Source organism: Thermobia domestica, chromosome 12 (genome assembly GCF_964235325.1).
Source record: "Thermobia domestica chromosome 12, izTheDome1.hap1.1, whole genome shotgun sequence".
Lineage (NCBI taxonomy): Eukaryota > Metazoa > Arthropoda > Insecta > Zygentoma > Lepismatidae > Thermobia > Thermobia domestica.
Window position 1 is genome coordinate 170,345,134 of NC_137465.1, and position 20,422 is coordinate 170,365,555.

General features: G+C 33.8%; 2 protein-coding genes and 1 long non-coding RNA gene across 3 annotated transcripts in view; 1 reads left to right on the top strand and 2 right to left on the bottom strand.

Moving 5' to 3' along the window:
* Positions 1 to 18,634, top strand: part of LOC145666827 (uncharacterized) — a 103,681-nt gene extending 85,047 nt beyond the window's left edge. Inside the window, exon 4 of the long non-coding RNA XR_014127824.1 lies at positions 13,896 to 18,634. This is a non-coding gene — a long non-coding RNA (uncharacterized LOC145666827). The remainder of the gene's footprint in view (positions 1 to 13,895) is intronic.
* The window catches only part of Rsod (superoxide dismutase family protein Rsod), a 164,085-nt gene that overhangs the window by 64,816 nt on the left and 78,847 nt on the right, over positions 1 to 20,422 (bottom strand). The window contains exons 3-4 of the mRNA XM_081734394.1: positions 4,115 to 4,271; positions 2,948 to 3,146 (exon numbers count right to left, since the gene is read on the bottom strand). Coding sequence (XP_081590520.1) covers positions 2,948 to 3,146; positions 4,115 to 4,271 — 356 coding nt within the window. The remainder of the gene's footprint in view (positions 1 to 2,947; positions 3,147 to 4,114; positions 4,272 to 20,422) is intronic.
* Positions 19,981 to 20,422, bottom strand: part of LOC145666826 (uncharacterized) — a gene marked incomplete in the record, with an annotated part of 4,456 nt that continues 4,014 nt past the window's right edge. The window contains 1 exon segment of the mRNA XM_081734395.1: positions 19,981 to 20,419.

Below are 20,422 nucleotides of genomic sequence, written 5' to 3' on the forward strand. Positions count from 1 at the left end.
ACGATTTATAGAACATAAATATATAATAATCAATCACAAAGTACAACAAAGCATGTTGTATTATTATCTTGTAAGTAGTATGATCATTTTTCTCAAGTGCACATTAAGTGTAACTGATCTCATCAGCTTTTGTTAAATATTACATCACCATTAAGAAAATAACTTTTCTCGAAAATATCTTAAGGTAAAGATTTCGAAGAAGTCAATTTCACACTTTAGCAGAATGTATTAAACAAAGTTGGAAAGCTTGACAGCGGTTGGAACGGTAGAAAATCAAACTTTAGATCTCTTAATCGGGTAAATTTTCTCTCTACTGCTGAGCTACTGGTCATTTTTCTATTTTTCTTGTTTCTCAAGTAACTAGGTAGCTTTTGATACGAACATGTAGACAAATCGATCTTAGGTGAATTATTTTCTCTGTGTTTTTTTGAACTTTGTGTCAGAATTGAATCAATACATTAACATTACAACTTGAAGTATGAAATAATTTGCATTAAAATTTAAGAGTCCATAGAACTCAAGATGAAGGTATGAAACTGCGTTTGTTTCATGAAGTCAATGATTTGTGAAGTTCTTTAAGTTCAATCTACGTAATACAAATTACAGACCTCAGTTTTCAAACTTCCAAATGCAATGCATGGCAACTTCAAAATTAAAACACTTATTAGGAAATTCATTTTAAATTTATATAAAAATAACCTTTGAGCAGTAACATTGCTGGGAATTTAATTCTGTGGGAAATTAAAGCCGAAAGAGGATTATTCAAACCATTACGTTTCATGTTAATGGCCGAATAGACTATATTCTTATTATCATCTTCAGAAATCTCTTAATCTTCTCCAGTTAGCTTTTGTGTTCGTACCACGAAAGAGGGGTGGGACTAGTCTCATTTTTATGCTAGGGGGGTGCTGTGGCTCAGTGGTAGAGCGTTCACCTCCGGTGCTTGGGGTCCCTGGTTCGATCCCAGCTCAAGCCGTGTGGATTTTGTGGTGGACAAACACCGTGCTCGTGGGTTTTCTCGGGGTTCTCCCGTTTCCTCCCACTTTATTCATTCCACCATTTCATTCATTTCTCATCATCACCGTCACCTTTAGCCTAACCGGCATAACCATGGGATGTAAAACTTAAAAATTTCATTTCATTTTTATTTTTATGCTAGTCTCTTTTTCGATTAGTACACCGTAGAGAGCTTTAACAATAATGATTTTATCCTTTCTATTTAGGTATTGGCTGTGGAGTGTGAAATAGATTCTATTCTCCGATCCAATGTTTAGAAAGGTTAATTCTGAATTTGTTTGTACACAACTTTTCTATAATGATGTTTGTTTTTATAATATGAAAATTTACATTATAGTTCTCTGACAAACCATTTTTCAACGAGAGACCAACAACAATAATTTCACTGGCTGCATTATATCTCAGAGTGAAAAGTGCCTTCCTTCCTTTATCACATGACCCACTATAGTAATTATACTTTCAGAAAGAGTCCTACATGGATCAATATCTTTCATTATTTCTAGCACCAGGTGTGGCATATCTAATTACATACACCGACAGATCATTATATTGAATTAAATTAACTATCGGCATATACCTTTATAAGTTCTTCAACTTTACCTCTTCTTTCTTTTCGGTTTATTGGTCCAGTATCTTAATTACTTGGCACACTATCACTTTTAGTAACAGATCCATTTCTGTTATCAAGCACAGATTTACCATTTATTATCTTAATTGCTTCTGAACAAGTATGATATTTGCGGGACTTGAACCTAACCTGACTTTTTGGCACACTTATTTTGTACTTGACCTATCATTTAAATTTTGGTAGCAACTGGAAGGAGGTAAGGGTGAGGGGATGAGATCTAATGTGGATCGAGATGCTATTCCTTTCAAAGTTGACCACGCTAGTTTGTGGGTTACGTCTATGTTCACATTACTTGCTAACCTGTTAGTTCTTGCATAATCATGGATACATGGATTCCCTTTAGTCTAGAAGAATGTTGATAATTTCTTTCTTAGAACCTAGTTCATCAGTAAGTTTCATACATGGAAACTACATTTTCATTATAAACTTCGCAGACATATAAAATCTTATCACAGTGATTGCGAAGACAAACTATTTACTTTTTAAAGCATACTGTATTACGAAGATTTAAATTATTCAAATTATCTTAGCATCGTTTTTCAGTTCATTATTGTGACAACAGAAATTCTGTAAAAGTTTGTTACAGACTAAGCTATCGTATTGCACATCTTGGAGAGGATCATACCACTACCGAAAATGCCGACTTGTAAAGGCATTTTGCGGTAATGTCAGGTAAGAAGCAACGTGCATCATCAATAATATGTATTTGTCTAATCCTGCTTGAAAACGCATTCAAAATATAAGCTCAAACATTGGACTAGAATACTACTAGCCGAACGAAGTTTCAGTCTACAGCTGCATGAAACCTCTACCCCAAAGACAATATTAAGATGGATCTCGCGGAAATAAGAATACAAAGTAGAAACTGGATCCAGTTGGCTAAGGATAGAAGTCAGTGAAGAGCTTTTGTGAACGCGGCATTGAACTACCAATTTGCATAGGCCATAGAGTTAGTTAGTTAGTTAATACTAGTTTTCATCTAACTGTCTTAAAAACAATTATTCCCTGGTGTGTCTAAATGATGAGTAAAATACAAATTATTATCACATAATTAATTGAAGAGTTAATACTTTATGAAATAATTTTCAGATTTCAAAAATTCCTCTGCCAACTGACAAGTATATCTTCAGATTGTCCCTGATTATGACTGTCAAATATCATGACTTCATCAGAAAATGAACGCAATAAATATAACACAATACAATAATATTTTCAATTCTACTCGTCTTCACCACATTTTAACACAATACATATGATACGACCGCAAAACTGATATAAAATATTTGCATCATGGATACGTACCTGCTTCAGTGTCAAGAATATCTGTTGTGAATATCTTCCAGTTATGATCTGAAGCTACAGGTTTCTCTTGAGTTACGTGATACAAGTTGCTGAAAATAGTTGTATCTATAACATCGTTTCCTCCGTACCATCGAAAGAATACAGAACCTGCAACTGGTGTATAAAAGCGTGCCTCTGCTACTTTTTCATTTCCTTCAACCTAAAATTTATATATTGTAATATTATTCACTTTTCAATGGACATTCAGCGGACAAGAGAGTATACATAAATAATATAGATCCATGCATTTCTTTTTTAAATTATTTTATCTTAGAATCCATGACAATAGGTAATTATTTACTAAGTTCTTATTATCGGTTTTTAAAGATGTTTCTGATGATATAGAGCTCTACAACAATCTGAATTAATGTAGCAACTTACAAACAACGTTATCTAATATAAAAAATGAAAACTCAATTAAATCTATTAGTGTATTAGTAAAATAATTAGTAAAATCTATTAGTGTATAAGTGTATTAGTAAAATACCACACTACATAATACATAATAAACAAATCAAAAGTGGCAAGAGGTAAATATTAGTAAAAGAATCAGTATAAATGTTATATTGTCTAAATATATTGAAACCAGTCATTGCTTTATTTGTTTATAACAGATACACCATACAGAAATGTTCACTCAGGCTATTTAGTTCCTTTTTATTTAATGTGCAAGAACAATTAATAACTTTCCTAATATCTGTACAGGTCAATGAATATTTAAAATCCTGAATCCGAAGTGAAATTGTAAGTATCTTTCTGTAAATATATAATCGATCTTTTGTGTCCTTCTATTGGAATGTAAAGAAGTACTTGGAGACACATAAATTGTTCTACTTAAATAAACAGAAATATTGTACAGACAATTTTAGGAGAAAGATACGTAAAATGTTGAAGCATTAGTTTAACAAATTGATTCGAATAATAATAATAATAATAATAATAATAATAATAATAATAATAATAATAATAATAATAATAATAATAATAATAATAATAATAATAAATAATATCCTGCCATTAATCTTTCCATTTAATTTTGACATTGGCTTAGACAAACAATATCAAAAATCCATTATATATACGTATTACTATACTTTATTTTTAGTTAGTGACTAAAATTTAACTAACCATGATTGTTCCACAGGCTGTTCTCATTCCATCAAGTAGCAATGATCTTCCCCAGATTCCTTCAACGCCAGTTAAATGCAATCGGTCGGTGGTAACTTCTGATGAACTATTGTCAGGTAAAATTAAAGGACCAACCACGTCATCCAAGTTCACAACCCTGAAATACAACAAAATTAATTTGCATTCTTATATTTATACAATTAAGAATATTTTCATATGCATCTGGTATTATTAGAATATTATTTGTGGTAGGATTGCCTGACTTCTGAATACAAAAGTACAGACGCTTTCGATTTTACTGAAAATTGGTAAAATTATTTAATTAAAGGAAAACTACTTACTACAGTATATCTGTACGCAATACGATTAACAAGAAAATGAAAATTCTACTAAACTAATCTGTTCATGTCATCTAAACAGACATGATACTGAAATGTGTCTTTCTTCTTTCTTGTAAATTTAAATATTTACTTTGTAATAACACGCGTAATTGAGTACGTCTATTAAAATAAACAAAACAGATCGGCGTTCTGAAAATAACCAAAATTCCAAACACACAATATATATATATATATATATATATATATATATATATATATATATATATATATATATATATATATATATATATATATTGTGTGTGTGTGTGTGTGTGTGTGTGTGAAAAAAGGAGCTCTTATAATTGTTGTATATGCGGGGACGTGTTCCGTTCTTGAAGTTTTTTCTGTAGTTTCTTTCTTTGGAAAGAATTCTAATATGAAATTGTACCCAGGTCTGTGTCTTTTCTTCCCAAGCAAAGATAATTATCTCGAGAGACCCAGTCCAAGTGCGAATTATTGGAAAAGGTTCTGGTGGTATGTTGTTATCAATGTTAATTTAAAAATGAAACGTAGGATGGTTTCAGTAGAGTGAAAAACGCTTTCTAAGAAGAACAGACACGCACACAAACTAGCATAACTGAGGCTGAACACAGAAACTTGAGCTGACACGTGTGTTGCCAAATTTACGGAAAGTAAGTGGGATGGAAAAATTTATTACATAAATAGAATTGTCATATCACGAGTAGATAATGAGAAGAGTAATCTTACAGGAAGAGGTTTAATATTACTTGGTAGAGACAAGCGTAAAATAAGGAACTGAATAAAGTTATATTACAGTAAACACGAGGAAATATGGCAAACGTTGAACACTTGGTAGGAGCCCTACATGAAGAGCTGTGAGAATCTTGGGAGTTTGCTAAAAGAAAAGAAACAACCTCAGAACCTTTCTATGTCAGGATGAAAAATAACATGACCTAACACCCAAAAAACTTTAATTACTGGTTAGACAAACTAACTCTACAGGTCAACTAATAATAGAAAAGGCACAAAATCAATTTTGTGTGGTTAGTTAGAAAATACTCTCACGACAAAGCGGAGACTTTAAGAAACTTATATGATAAGTAATATGGCTGGATGAAGACACTGGACACATCACGGTATTAGTTTACAGCTGTATGAGAAAAAAAGGTAAACAGGCGTTTCTGAAAGAGCATCACGGGGGAGGATCGTAATAAGAGAAGAGTAGAGAATGACGTACGGCGAAAGAAAACGTGCTTGTTTTAATTTCCATAAATAGAATATTTATCTGAGTGAAATTAATGGAATACGTAAACAACAGTAGTAACTCAGAGGAATTTCATTTATAATCTTTCACGTTTAAATTAAATTAATAAATAAAAATATTAGTGAAATAAGAAAAGATACACAGAGAAAAAGAGTCAGTCGAAAACAAGGAATCAGTAGCAAGAGATTGTATTTTATGGAGTGATGGGCAGACGGACAGTAGACATTAGACAATAACTGGTCCATCACTGAGAACTATTACCGGGAAAGTAATATTAAGTTTTAAATCTGTACAGTGTGTTTGCGGAGTGCAGTAGTGTTTTCATGGCGAGCATACTCGGGTGCTGGATGTGAAGCACTGGAACTCTATAATGGACTAGCGAAAGGAGGTTGAAAAAAAAAGAACTTACCATGTATGGCGAAAAGGTAATTAATCAAGACGTAGTAAAAAGGCAGGAGATCTGCAAATGGACAGCTGTCCACTAGGAAGTAAAGTGACTAAGTTTTAACTTAAATTTGAGTGCAGTGATCGATATGAAAAAAATGCTAAACTGACTAACACACACCCTCAATCTACATTTCGCTTAATGTTTGAGTTCAGCAGGTCTTAGAAAAAGTGGCCAACTTATAGCTTAATTTAGAGACAATTTTAAGCATTAAAAAAAATAGTAATTAATGAAGCTAAATAACAAATCACAAAATAAAAAAAAAAGGAACGCGAGTCAGAAGGGTAGACAAATATTAATTTTCATGAGAGTTATCTTCGTATTTGTAATTTTTAATATTATTGGCTATCCAAAAAATACATTAAACAAGCTAAAGATAAATGTCTTAGTTTTTGTTCACTCGAGATTATTTCTGAGAGAGAGAGAGAGAAAAAAAAAAAGAAATATTATGGTAGAGTTATCTGTAGGTGGAAAATTAGGAACAGACAAAAGCTCGGCAGAAAACTGAAGCTACGGAATCTCTGAGACAAATGTAAACATAATTGTTTTGTTACGATAAGTCATCCAGATATTAATATTTGAGACTTATGTTTATTTTGTGTGTATTTGATTAGAACTTCGTTGTCACCCTTAACAAGACATACGGATATATTAAACATGGTTTCATTCTTGACCACCAACATTGAAAAAAAAAATCTGAAACTGATTCTTTTCTTTAAATATACTTCCACGATTCTCACAGTTCTGCATGTAGGGTTCCTACTCTTTAGGCAAGAGCTTAAAAGCCTTAGTAGGTGGTAATCGGAACTGTCCGAACAGTCGTATCCTCTTACTAATGACATTGTAACTTAAAGTACATGTATGTTCAACGACGTTGCCATAGTTTTGGTCCCCATTACACTGTGATTAATGACTTACACATGTGGGTTCTTTCTTTCTTTCTATATAGAGAAGGAGAAATGAACAACTATTGACCAGCTTTCACTCACTCCCTATTCTCGCCAAGAGTTGCCTCCAGTTCGAATTTTGTTGGCAACATCGAATTTCGGAGAAAATATCTGTTTCACTACCATGTAATGGGAGGAGAAGGCTAATAGGTCAATTCTCTATACCACCCACTAAGGCTTTTAAGCTCTTGTCTAAAGAGTATCAAGTGTTCAATGTCTGCCATATTTCCTCGTGATTAATATAACTTTATTCAGCTCCTTATTTTACGTTTGTCTCTACTCTACCAAGTAATATTAAATCTCTTCCTGTAAGGTTACTCTTCTCATTATCTACTAGTAATACAATTCTATTTATATAGTACTTTTTCCTATCCCACTTATTTTCTGCAAACTTGACAACACCCGTATCAGCTTTTTGCGTTCAGCTCTACTTATGCTAGCTTGTGTGCGTATCTCTTCTTCCTAGAGAGTGTTTTTCATTCTCCCAAAACCACCCTACGCTTTATTTCTTTTACGTTTCATTTCTTTAAAATTACATTGGTGACAACATACCACCACAACCTTTTCCAATAAATGCGCGAACTTCAACTGCGTCTCTCCGTCGGTTGTCTCGAGATAATATTTTTTTTTGGGGGGGGGGGGGAGAAAAGGCACAGACCTGTATACAATTTCATATTAAAATTCTTTTCAAAGAAAGAAGCTACAGAAATCCAGCTCAACCCAAATATTGTCAAAGATCCTTTGAAGGTACGCTCGTTATTGTTTGCAAAAATCTACACTCACCATCCTTTAGAATAAACTCTTCAAGCCAAGTGTAGAAGAAGTGATAAATAATACCCAGATCAACTTCTTACATTTAAAAATTCATTTTAGACGTTCCAATCATGTTTTTACTTTTGTCATTTTATAAATGCAAAACAGGAAATTTAATATTACAGAAATGTTCCTCCTATTGTGGCAATATTTTCGAAAATCTTGGAACAGGTCTAAACTCATTTACGATCAGGATTTTATATATTGAGTTCCATCTACATAACTTGAATGGACTCGTGAGATACATATGTGTGTGACAAGATAAAAACCTGTTTCGAGTCTATGCTCACAAATTCGTTCCGAACGGTTCACCTGTTTTACCATTATAATGAAACATACAACAGCAATGCTATTTTTATATACTGAGAATAACATAAAAATTGTCTTCCCCTTAGAAGCGGAATTTTGTAAAACACTAGAGCACGTAGCCTCCTATTTAAAATAGGAAGATTATATACGAAGTTTTATCTTCCGAGGCTGATGGAGTACTCTTCTGTTTGGAATACTTTTTAAACCCCTCTTCTACTCCCTTTAGGATACGCATTTCAATGAAAATGACGACAAAAGTTAGCACCATCCAAGTGCCAATTGTGATTAAAAATTCATTTCAAATGTTCAACCGTTTTCCCGTGATTATGAGACAGATAACGTCGATTTGAATGTGAAGGAAAAAGTTATAAATTTTCCTCATAGGAACGGAATTTTTGAAACTGCTGGGACATATGCCCAGTGATTCTTAATGAGGACTTTATATACCAAATTTCATTTTCGTAACTTGGGAGGTTCCTAAGACACACTATTTTTGGCATAAATTTTGATTCCCTCCTCCTTAGGATTTGCATTTCAGTAAAAGTGAAATTATTGAAAAAAAAAAGTTTAAGGTAAGTACTATGTTAAAAAATCATTTCAAATCGTTCAACCTGTTTATATACAGAGTGGATCATTTATCTTGTTATGGCCTTTTAACTTTCAAACTAATGGACAGAAAAAGGCTTAAAGTCTTGTACCATGCACACATTGGCAGGGGGACGCTGACTGGTATATTCTGTTACCACAAGGATAAAAGCATTGGCAACCCAACATAAAGCTGTATTTTTTTTTTTCAAATGATATTACATATTTCAAATCTACATGTAAAACGAAAATAGACTGTACTACACTTGCCATACAGTGTTGCAAACTAAGGGTGCTACAGTATCATAAACATCGAAAAACAATCCAATTTTGGAGAGTTCTACAAAAGGAATAAAGCAAGTGAAACGGACGGGGTAACGCATATTTAAAGTATCCAAATGACAGGTATTACAGTCATCACATGATGTATTTCGAACAAGTCCAAAGGAAGTTATAAGGAATTGAAAATTTGGACTTTATTTCGAAAAAGTGTTTAGATAAGTAACACATCGAATTACGCACATGGCTTCCAACAGACATAAAAATCATAATAACGTTCACAGCAATTTGATATCTCCAACCACTAGGGAGATATGAAAAGGTAGTAAAATTTGATATAGAGGGTAGCCCAAAAGTAGGTATACACCCCTGCATTTATCAAGTGTAACATTCTAATTTATAGGTTTATTTGATTCGGCTGTTTCGCGCTTAAGATATAAGTAAAAAGACATTAAGAAAAAATAATAAAGAAGCTAAGTCTACCTGATGGATAACAATAAGAAATGACATGAAAAGCAACGAGTTGATCAGTACGGGATTATATACCTACTTTTGGGTTACCTGTATTGCTTAAAATGGCGTAAATGTAGGAACTTTTTTAATAATCTTTGATTTACTTTGCTTCTATAATATTACATTTTTGGTACGTGTAATTACAATAAATTCTTGGATAACTTTAAGTAGGTTGCAGACTTTAACAGCATTTACCTTATCTCCAAAATGGTTTGCAATATCAAATTGCTGTAACATCACTGTGATTTTTACATCTATTGAAAACCATCTATACAATTGGATGAGATACTTATCTAAGCAGTTTTTCAAAATAAAAGCTTTTGAAAAAAGTCAAGGGCCGGGCTTGGGCAGGCCGACTCTGCTATTTCTTTGGGCCGGGCCGGGCTTGGGCGAGCCGACACTGTTATTTCTTTGGGCCGGGTCGGGCTTGGGCTGGACGACACTGATTTCTCTTCAGGTCGGGCCGGGCTGGGGCCGATCAATTGCAATTCTTTAATAATTATTGACTTTCGTTAAACGATAATTGGAATAAAGCCAAACGTTGAAGAAGTGTGTCCGTGAAAAATGTTACAAAGAATGCACTAGCTATTTACAGTTTGTGTTGCTTAGCGGCTCCACTTTCACTATAGAGGATTGCAGGCATTATGCGGTAAATTGAGCTCTGACCTTGATCTTCACTGAACTCAAAATATAACAAGAAGGGGTGGGAATGTTTTGCCTGTCGATAAACAATATTGCCATCTTCACTTTATGCTAAAAATCAATTAAGTTAGATTTTTGTTACAGGGAATGGAGTTTTTGTTCTCTCGATGACAGACAAAGTTCTAGGAGGCAATGGTACCATTCGGGAAGCAAGTGTCAGGTTGTGAACCAGCATTTAGAAAATGTTTCTGAGGGTTAGGTCAAATTTAGTACTAAATTTTGAGAATGATTGGGGCTCGAGCTAATTTTTTAAAAAATTTGTCGGGCCAAAAACTTTTAAAATTTATCGGGCCCGGGCCGGGCTTGGGCAAAGAATTTAAAAAAAAACTTATCGGGCCGGGCCGAAAATCTCCAAAACTTTTCGGGCCCGGGCTGGATTGGACTCGGGCCGAAAAATTCGGCCCGTGCAGGTCTCTATTATCTAAGCAGTTTTTCAAAATAAAAGCTTTTGAAAAAAGTCAAATTTTCAATTCCTTGTAACTTTGTTCGTATTCATTCGCAATCCATTATATTACAATCACAGCATTACGCACTACAGTACTTTGAATGTACATTGCCCCATGTATATCATTTGTGTTCTTACTGTTGTAGAGACCACCAAAATTTGGATGTTTGTGATACTGTACTATCCTTACTGTGCAACACTGAGTAATAAACGTAATATTTCATGTTTTCGTTTAACATGTAGATTTGAAATGTGAAATAAACTGACATAGTGCCATTAAAAAAAATACAACTTTATGTGGAATTGAGCAACACTATTAATCTTGTAGTACCATACAGAATGCCGAGCAATGTCCCCCTGCATGGTACAAAATTTCATAGCTTTTGTCCGTTAGTTTAAAAGTTACAAGGGCGTTATCATAAATGGTCCACCCTGTATATGTAAACGCTCCAGTTACAGTATGATTGTCATATGTATTAACATGACATATATAATTCTGAACTAAAAATTGTGTTGAATGTTAAACAAATTCAAGCTTTCTCTTCCTCTCTCCTACACAATCTAAAATTCTTGGTTCATTAACTGTAATCTTGAAAAACTGTAAACTTTGATTATACTTAATAAGATCCTATCATCATACAGGTTAGGATTAGAGTTTCAGATTTATAATTGACAGTGTTTTATATATAAAAAATCGAATTAAATCAATCAACCCTAATATTGACTAAAATTATTGTACGTACCGAAGAGGCCTGCGGCGAGCGTCTTTTTTTTTCGAATCTGTTATATTTCACGGAAAATTATATAGTTTCCTGAAAAACTGGACGTTGTTAAGTGACGCAGTCATATTCCACATTTCTTAGAAAATGGCTGGACATTATGTGAGGATTTGGGTTAACGAAAATATCCGTGCATTTTTGCAACTTGGAAGTGATTTCATACCTGTACTACATAAATATTTTATACCCCTTTCTTTTTCCGTTACATTGTGATAGGTGCTTTACATGTTGGAACAATGGATACTCCCATAGCTCAAGGAAGGCAGTGCTCATTTGTTTTCAGCAAGATTGTGCACTAACGCATTATCCACACTACGTAAATGATAGATTATCCCAATAATAGATTGGTCGTGTGGCTGCGGGGGAACAAGAATTGTTGAGTTGGCCACCAGGATCCTCCTTGATTTTTCTTTTTTTATTAGGCTTCTTCAAGTATCATGTAACATGACTTGCTCTCTTAACCTGCACGCTCGAATCACTGAAACCGTCGCTCCTAACATGCTAATATAGAGTTTGGCAGTTACTTGAACCTAGACTTGGTGTATACCACGTTACTTCTGAATTGCATATTGAACATTTGTGGTGCGTGAAAAAACTTTTCATTTTTTTATTGGAATAATCCATTACTATAAGTTACTTACCGTACCTAGTGAATCTTCAGATATATACGGCACACAATGCAAGTGTACAGTCCGCAGCAAAAAACCTGCAACATGAGCATGTAAGTTTATTGTGAAACGACGAAGTCTTTTGTTCCAAAATAAATGTGCAGGGGAGGACGCCGAGGTTTCTCCTGGCGTGATTCGTGCCACTTAGACGTTATGTTGATTCCCTGCGCTATTAGGCGTAGTTTCACAATAAACTTACATGCTCATGTTGCAGTTTTTTTTTCTGCGGACTGTACATGAGATTGACACAAGTGAACATGACATAGTATGTACGAGTTTGTGATCACATAGAATTCCTGAAAACTGCACACATGGGCAAGGGCGCTGATCCTGGGGGCCCGGCCCCCCAAAGCTCATGTGGGGCCCCTATTGTATTTATGAATATACAATATTTGGCATAATTTGAATGCAATTTGTCTTCAATACCTTACATATATTTACCTTCTGCATCTGAATGACCCCCCCACACACACACCGAATTTACAGAGAAATCGGCGCCCTTGCACATGGGTACTATATAGACATGAATTATCCAAAAGGGATGAGGCGAGAGAATTGTTGCGTATCTTCACTGCGAAATTTTGCAACAAATTATCACTGGCGATGAAAAATGTGTTCTGTATCACAATGTCAAATGATAGAACTGTCTGCAGATCAGATGAAGCTCAAGGACGCACCGCAAAAGGATAGTTATATCCACAAAAAGTTTTGCTAAATCTTTGGTAGGATTTCAAAGAGCTGACTATTGAAAATTGTTACCAGTGACCTAGACGGTAAATATAGAAGTGAACAGTTAGTAGTTAGACGTCTTTGCAATTATCTGAGAGGAGAGTGCGTCGCTGGTGAGTTATCATGAAGCTATATTCCATCACGACAATGAGAGGCACATAGAACTATAATGACACAGAGGAAGTTACGGGGAATTTGGATGAAAGATCGTACCTCACCCTCCATATTCACCCTGATGAGTTACTAGCATTTTCATTCTTTTTTCTTTCATTAGTTACATCATAAGATGTAATGTTAATGGCACGGACTGTTGCACAAAATCCCTGTATTAACTGTTGTATTGAGTCAAATTAAATTGTTTTAATATTAATACAGTATGTTAATTTTAATATGTTATCACTTTAGCTATAGCAATTACTGTAACCAAATTGAGAAGGACACAGCCGGATTGATTGTTGAGTTGATTTTTGTAAACTATAAAATTGTTATAAAGGAATATTCTTATTGGTTCCGGATAGTTTGTACATGTTCTGTGTATTATAATATAAACCACCTCTAAAAATAAAATGATGAAAATACGAAATGATTTAAAGTAAAAAAAAAAAAAGTCGTATTAAAAAAGTTTTTAAAATTTACGAACGTGACCAATCTAGAGATGATTGCAATCCCTTGATGAATACCCTGCTGCTGCGATATGCTTCCACATATCTGACAGACGTTGAATAGATTGTTTTGTGATAGTGTTCTAAGAGAGTATGCTCTTATAGTTTCTTATTTTGCACACATTAAATAATTAATAGCTTTTATTCTATTTGCTAACCAACTTTCGAAGATGTAACATACAAGAAAGAATTATAGGAGAAAAGAGTGTCTGTTCCAATAGGGCCTTTATAAAACAATTACGGGATTTTACACCTTCTCATTTGTTTGTTTATTAAACTAATGTGTTCTTCTTTTTGCAGGCCGTGAAGACCCTTTCTTCTTTTTGTAGGCCGTGAAAAGGAAAGATTATTACGTCATTAGGTATCACCTCCACTCAACTTTAACTAAAACTTCTCGCATCATAGTGTCGACAGGGGAATGCGACACCGAATCCAGTCGAGAAAGCACAGTGACTAACTTGGTTAACTGCAACTAAATTAGTGATTACTGTACAACGTAACTTTTGTCGTAAGTATGGGAGACCCCTACCAACAGATAAGAGTATTCGTAAGTGGGTGTAACAATTTAAAGAAACAGGAGATATCTTGAACGGAATATCACCAAGAAAACCAGAGTATCCAAGGAAACTGTGGAACGAATTAGTGTGTACGAAATCCCCAAAAGTCATTGGAACATCGAAATTTAGGATCCCACCATCCATCACACAAAGTGCTATACAAGAGACTGAAATTGTTTGCTTACAAAATTGTTCAGCTTAAACAGCGAATAACAAACACAATCACATTCATTCTACCAGACATGCTATCTAGGATTACCAGATTATCCAGAAAAATCAAGAAGCTAAAGTTTCCAAAAGAAAGACACTGGAAAATCCCTTTATACACACTCGAAAGATATTTATAAATGAAAGATACAACAAAATACACGCTAAGTCCAACTCGTACCTACAATGGAGTAGTTTAGAATGGTATCACAATTTTGGTTTCATACAAAGGTGCTTGCTTTCATGCAAAAATGCTTGCGTTTTGAAAGAACCATAGACATTAAATTAAAAAAATAAAATAAATAAATAAAAATGTGACTTAATGTGATTTTTCTCTGTGCCATCTTCAAATAATCTTGAAACTCACCTTTAGGTGTATTTCTTGGCATTTCGCAACAAAGTCGTAAAATTGTTGATATGTTATTTCCTCATGTTAAATTTCACGCAATAAGGTTTTCCACTGAATCAATTGATAGTCTGCTGTGGTACTTTGTTCACTGTGCATCAATCAAGGACAAAATTCTTTCAATACTTGCGTTGTGGGTTCCTACATATAGAAAGGTCACCGAAACCTTGATATTTCACCTGATTTGATATATACTGCACCATGTTTACAAATTGATCAAATAGTTTAACATCATCTATAGATACATCTTTTTGAACAATGTACGCTACTGTTGCTTCAACACTCGACTATTCCAGGCTTTCCAATGCTAATGAAATATATATATATATAAAATCACGACGAAAAAATATTGGAAGTTTTGTGAAGCTGAGAAAAAGGAACATTTCAATTATCCAATAGGTAGAAATAAAAAAAAAAAAAAAAAAATCACATGGAAATTACTCCAATTGTTATATGAACATACATTCTACTTTAAATATAACTAAATGTGTAATTATCTCGTTGTAAAATTTTATACAAGTTTCTTAGTGTTTTCCTACGTAGCTCACCAGTACTAAGCAACGACCATAAGGAAAGTGTAAAAAGGATCTGTATCAGAAAATCAGTGTTTGTAACTATATGTCTACAAGATGTGAATAATTTAATCACTTGCAAAATCCTATTCTACAATTATTTGCCTACAGTTAGTGCAAAAAGTATTGATACACCTAAATAAATTATTTATAAGTCTTTAAAATCACTACTCCATAGAACAGCGTTTCCCAACCTTCTTCAACTTGCGGCACACTACGGGTGTAACTTGAATTCTCGCGGCACACTCATAGATATTATTATTATTATTATTATTATTATTATTATTATTATTATTATTTGCAAATATAAAATACCATGGTATTTTTTTTTCTGTGATTACTGATCATCTCCTCACAGAGATGTAAGCTCGATTACTGGTTTCCCCCTATGCTAATTCATTGTGCTTATTTTTTATTCTAATTTTAAAATAGAAAACAATTGTAATGAAATACAGAACTCAGATTTTTTAAAAATACGCTTTCTCTTTCGAAAACTGTATCCAACCTTTCACTAAGAACGAAGATCACTAAATAACGAACAAACAAACAAATGTCTTGTACTTTTAACTTTGCTATTTTAACCAAAACCAGTGCATATTATTGCAATCACACAGCTTGCGATGTGTCGAAGTCAAAACACAGCTGTTGAACAAAGTGTTATTCTGTCATTCACGTGCCAAAGAGTGTTCTACGAACGTTCACTCGACGCGTACCATACAAGTGTTTCCATTTCTCGGTGTTAGTATGATTCTCAATTGAAGCGTCACAAAGCAGCTAAACGTGGAAATGTGTACAAGCCGAAATACTGTCTGCTACACAGTATAATAGATGTAGAATAATATATTATAATTACAGTAATTTTTACCATGATAGAAATTAATAGTAAGGTGAAATACAAAAATGTACATATTTTTTCCTATGGCATCCGATTTGGTTGCTATAGAATTAATAATTTTGTTTCGATTTCCTCGCGGCACACCAGAGGTCCATTCGCGGCACACCAGTGTGCCGCGGCACACCGGTTGGGAAACGCTGCCATAGAACATTTTAATGAACGTGACGAAACTAGCTTATTTTTTGTTCCATTTTGTAGGTGTATGAATACTTTTTGCGCTAACTGTATATTTTTTGGTGTAATTATCTTTAGACAATAAGCAGGAAAGGGCGAAACACAGAAGAGTCTCCATTCAACCATCTTACTGTGGAGACAAAACGCCCTCCAACTACTCACACTTTATTTCCTTATATTATTTTCAGCAATGCCACAAAAATACAGGAGGTTTCCTTAAAATGTAGGAAATATAGGAGTTTGTAGGAAGAGACACAAATATATAGGAAAAATAGGAAATACAGGAGCATCGGAAAGCCTATTCAGAAATATATGTTGAGTCCTTCCATTTGAGAAAGGTACGGTCTATTTTTAAGATACCGAATGCAGCTAAGTGAATGTCTCATATTTGTCCATCTTTCGAAAGTTTATTAAGAAATTCTTTCACTTTGGCAAAAATCCACCTCCGGTGCGTGAGACGACACTCTAAGATATTCATAATATCTTCAAGAATTTTCTTAATCTTTCTAAGGCCAGTATTTTTCACTGAAATACCAACATCAATAAATGACAGAACCAGAAACACACTTCGCAAATTTATTATTGAGAAACGTTCGAATTATAGTTGGCGGATGATAAGCGGATTCTTGAAATACGATTTTAAACCAGGATACACTTGCAAAATTCACTCTATTGCCGTAAAAAGAGACAGCCACTGTACTTTTGTATGGCCAAGAGGAGTTCGGTAGTTTATATCCACAAATTTGCAAAACTGCTTAAGAGTTTCTGTGCAAACATCACATACAGAAAAATAATTGAAAATTTTCAACACAATACTCTCAATATCTATACCTTTGCACAAAAAAGGAAATACTTATGATGTTCAAAACTATAGGCCTGTTTCTATTTTGTCTGTTTTCTCGAAGATTTTTGAATCACTAATGTTATCGCGCTTGAGAAGTTTTATATCCTGCCATAACCTAATCTCGTCTTCTCAACATGGTTTCCAGAAAAACAAATCAATTGATACAGCGTTGTTTAACTTTATTAAAGAGGTTTCTACAGTACTTGATAAAGGAAAATATGCAGTAGGTTTATTTGTTGATTTCTCCAAGGCATTCGACAGTGTTCAACATTCTCTTTTACTGGCAAAACTCCAGAAATATGGTATTAGGGGTGTAGTACATGAATGGTTTCGCTCGTACCTGACAAACAGAAAACAAGTAGTAAAAATACAAAAAATAATTAATAAGAAGCAAGTCACATTTTCATCCAAAACTGCTACTATCTCTGCTGGTGTTCCTCAAGGCTCAATTCTTGGGCCAATTCTTTTTTTATTTTACATAAATGATCTTGTTCAATATATGTATCCCCAACATATTGTACTATATGCTGACGATGTAAATGTCCTTGTAACAGCGGACAATACAGTTGAACTAGAAAGTAAATTAAAACAAACTGTGGAGAGTTTGATAAAATGGACATCTCAGAATCAACTGCTGATAAATGCAAACAAAACAAAAGCACTAAATTTTCATTACTCTTGTACACCTCGAACAGTACCTCCCATTGTGATAAATTCAACTGATGTAGACTATTCAAAATCCACTAAATTTTTAGGTGTAACAATAAGCAATAAGCTTACATGGGATGCTCATATTACTGAGCTAAACAGCAAATTAAGCCGTATCTGTTTTGTCATTTATAGACTACATGGTTCAGTGTCAAAAGAAACTTTGCTGTTATTGTACTATGGTAAGTTTCAATCCTTGTTAAGTTACGGAATAATTTTCTGGGGAGCCTCCTATTCCAGTGTTACTACTTTTCGTCTACAGAAAAAGGCAATAAGATCTATTTTTAATCTATCACCAAGGTCCTCATGCAAAAGGGTCTTTCAGTCAAATAAAATTTTAACTGTGCCTTGTCTGTACATATACAAAAGTATCATATATGTAAAGAGAAATGAAAGTAGTTTTCTTCATGTTGACGATGTACATTCATACAACACACGACAAAAGAATAACATATTCACAGCATACCAAAACTATGCGTGCACCAAAAGAAGTGTTCTTCCTATGTCCGCTAAGTTGTTTAATAAGCTCCCAAGTTATTTGAAAGATATCAAAAACATACGAAATTTCAAAAATGAACTATTTAATTTTTTGTGTAACAAAATGTATTATCATATTAATGAATACTTGGGTGATAGTTTGTAAAATTATGTAATATCAATTATATTCAAATGTCTTATTATTATTTGACAAGTCCTATGTACTGGTCTCTGACCAATAATGTACGACATGGATGAATAAAGATTGAATTGAATTGAATTGAATTGGTAAAATCCGTGTTGAATCCAATTGTGGGAAACATGGGCTGAACACCCAACACCTACGAGATTTTGATTTACGCATGACTTGAGATCAGTAAAATCGTTCTTGCTTGAATGTATTTCTATATCACTGAAATTAATATTGCAATTATCACCTCCAAAAGCAATACTCTTTATTTAGAAAATCTTTAGATCGTGAAGTGTTCATTAAATCAGAAATTGCCTCTGGTTTTTCAGTGGGAGCACTTTCAAGACCTATAAATTTCGTTTGCATTCCACCATCAGAATGTATGAAATATTGAATTACAATGGAGAATATTTTTATGTTCCCATGATTTGAGCTATCTGTACAAACACCATCCTAACTAATGACATTGGCAGTTGTAATAGCGCTCTGCATAGAATAAGATCTGATCACACCATTGCTTCCGCTTTTGTCCGAGCAAACGAAATATTTTTCGCAACCTCCGAATTAGGGAATAATTTGAAAGTTAGTCCATTGTTTAATAACTATTATGGCGAACTACCGTATAGCAAGCTAAAGTAGCTTTGAAGTAGTTGCGATATTACGAACACACACTCCATGTGTCTTTGTTTCGGTATGTTCTTGAAGACTTAAAATAAAGTCCTCCACTCACGACTGAAACAACTGTTGCACTTTTGCACTATAAATACAGTTTCGTCATCTGTTCTTCCTTTCTTAAAGTAGTTGATTTTTCTTTCTATTTCCGAAGATAATTTGTACTTTCTTCCACCTGTTTTTCGCATGTACTATTTACAAAATATCACTCGATTTATTCAGGGCTAGGAGTGGTAAATTACTCCTAAAAAATAAAGAAAAGAGACTATAATGGCCGAAAAAGAGACTAAAAAGGACCAAGTCACAAAATGTCCAAGTCGTCCTTATGCTTAATATACCGTGTACATGGTTTTGCAGCAAAAATTATCTATGTATATCTCTTTATAAAATAATCCCCAACCAAAGAAGGCCGGTTGAGGCCAGAAAAAATGAAAAGAGCGTGGTTAACAAGTATGTTCAACATAACTACCCTACAAAACAATGACCAATATAACTTCACTCTCAATCATTTGTTTCTAATCTTGGATGGGATATGGCCTGTACATGTATCATTACGTAAAAATTACATGAAAACTTTTAACGACATTTGTTTTACAAGAAAAGTATATTAGCATTTTTTAATCTATCACAAAATTTATATAAAATTTATACATACATAATACCCATTCAACGAAGACTGGTTGAGACTAGAAAAATCCAGAGCACAGTTACCAAGTATACTTAACGTAATTACTATACAAACAATGACAAACTTTACCCTCAATCATTTGCTTCTAACCTTGGATAGGATGTATTACGTAAAAGTTAAAATTACATTAAAACTTTTAACTAGATGTTACAAAAATTGTAATGATTGATATTAAAAATATATTAAGCATTCTTAGGTTTCTTGACAAAGAAAGCAGTGATTAAACTAATATTTTTCTTTTATCCACAGTTTGTTGAAGAGTTTCCATTTTTTGAAGCTTCTGTTCACTTTGACGCATGGTATGAACGCCCTCCAACATACCCTCCGCAAGAGTAACTTCCTCAAAATTTCCCCCTCTGTATTGCCTTCTTCAATTGTTCGTTAAGCTTCTTTGAAGAGACGGTCAGATGCTTCAGAAGTTATTTGACGATCCCCTT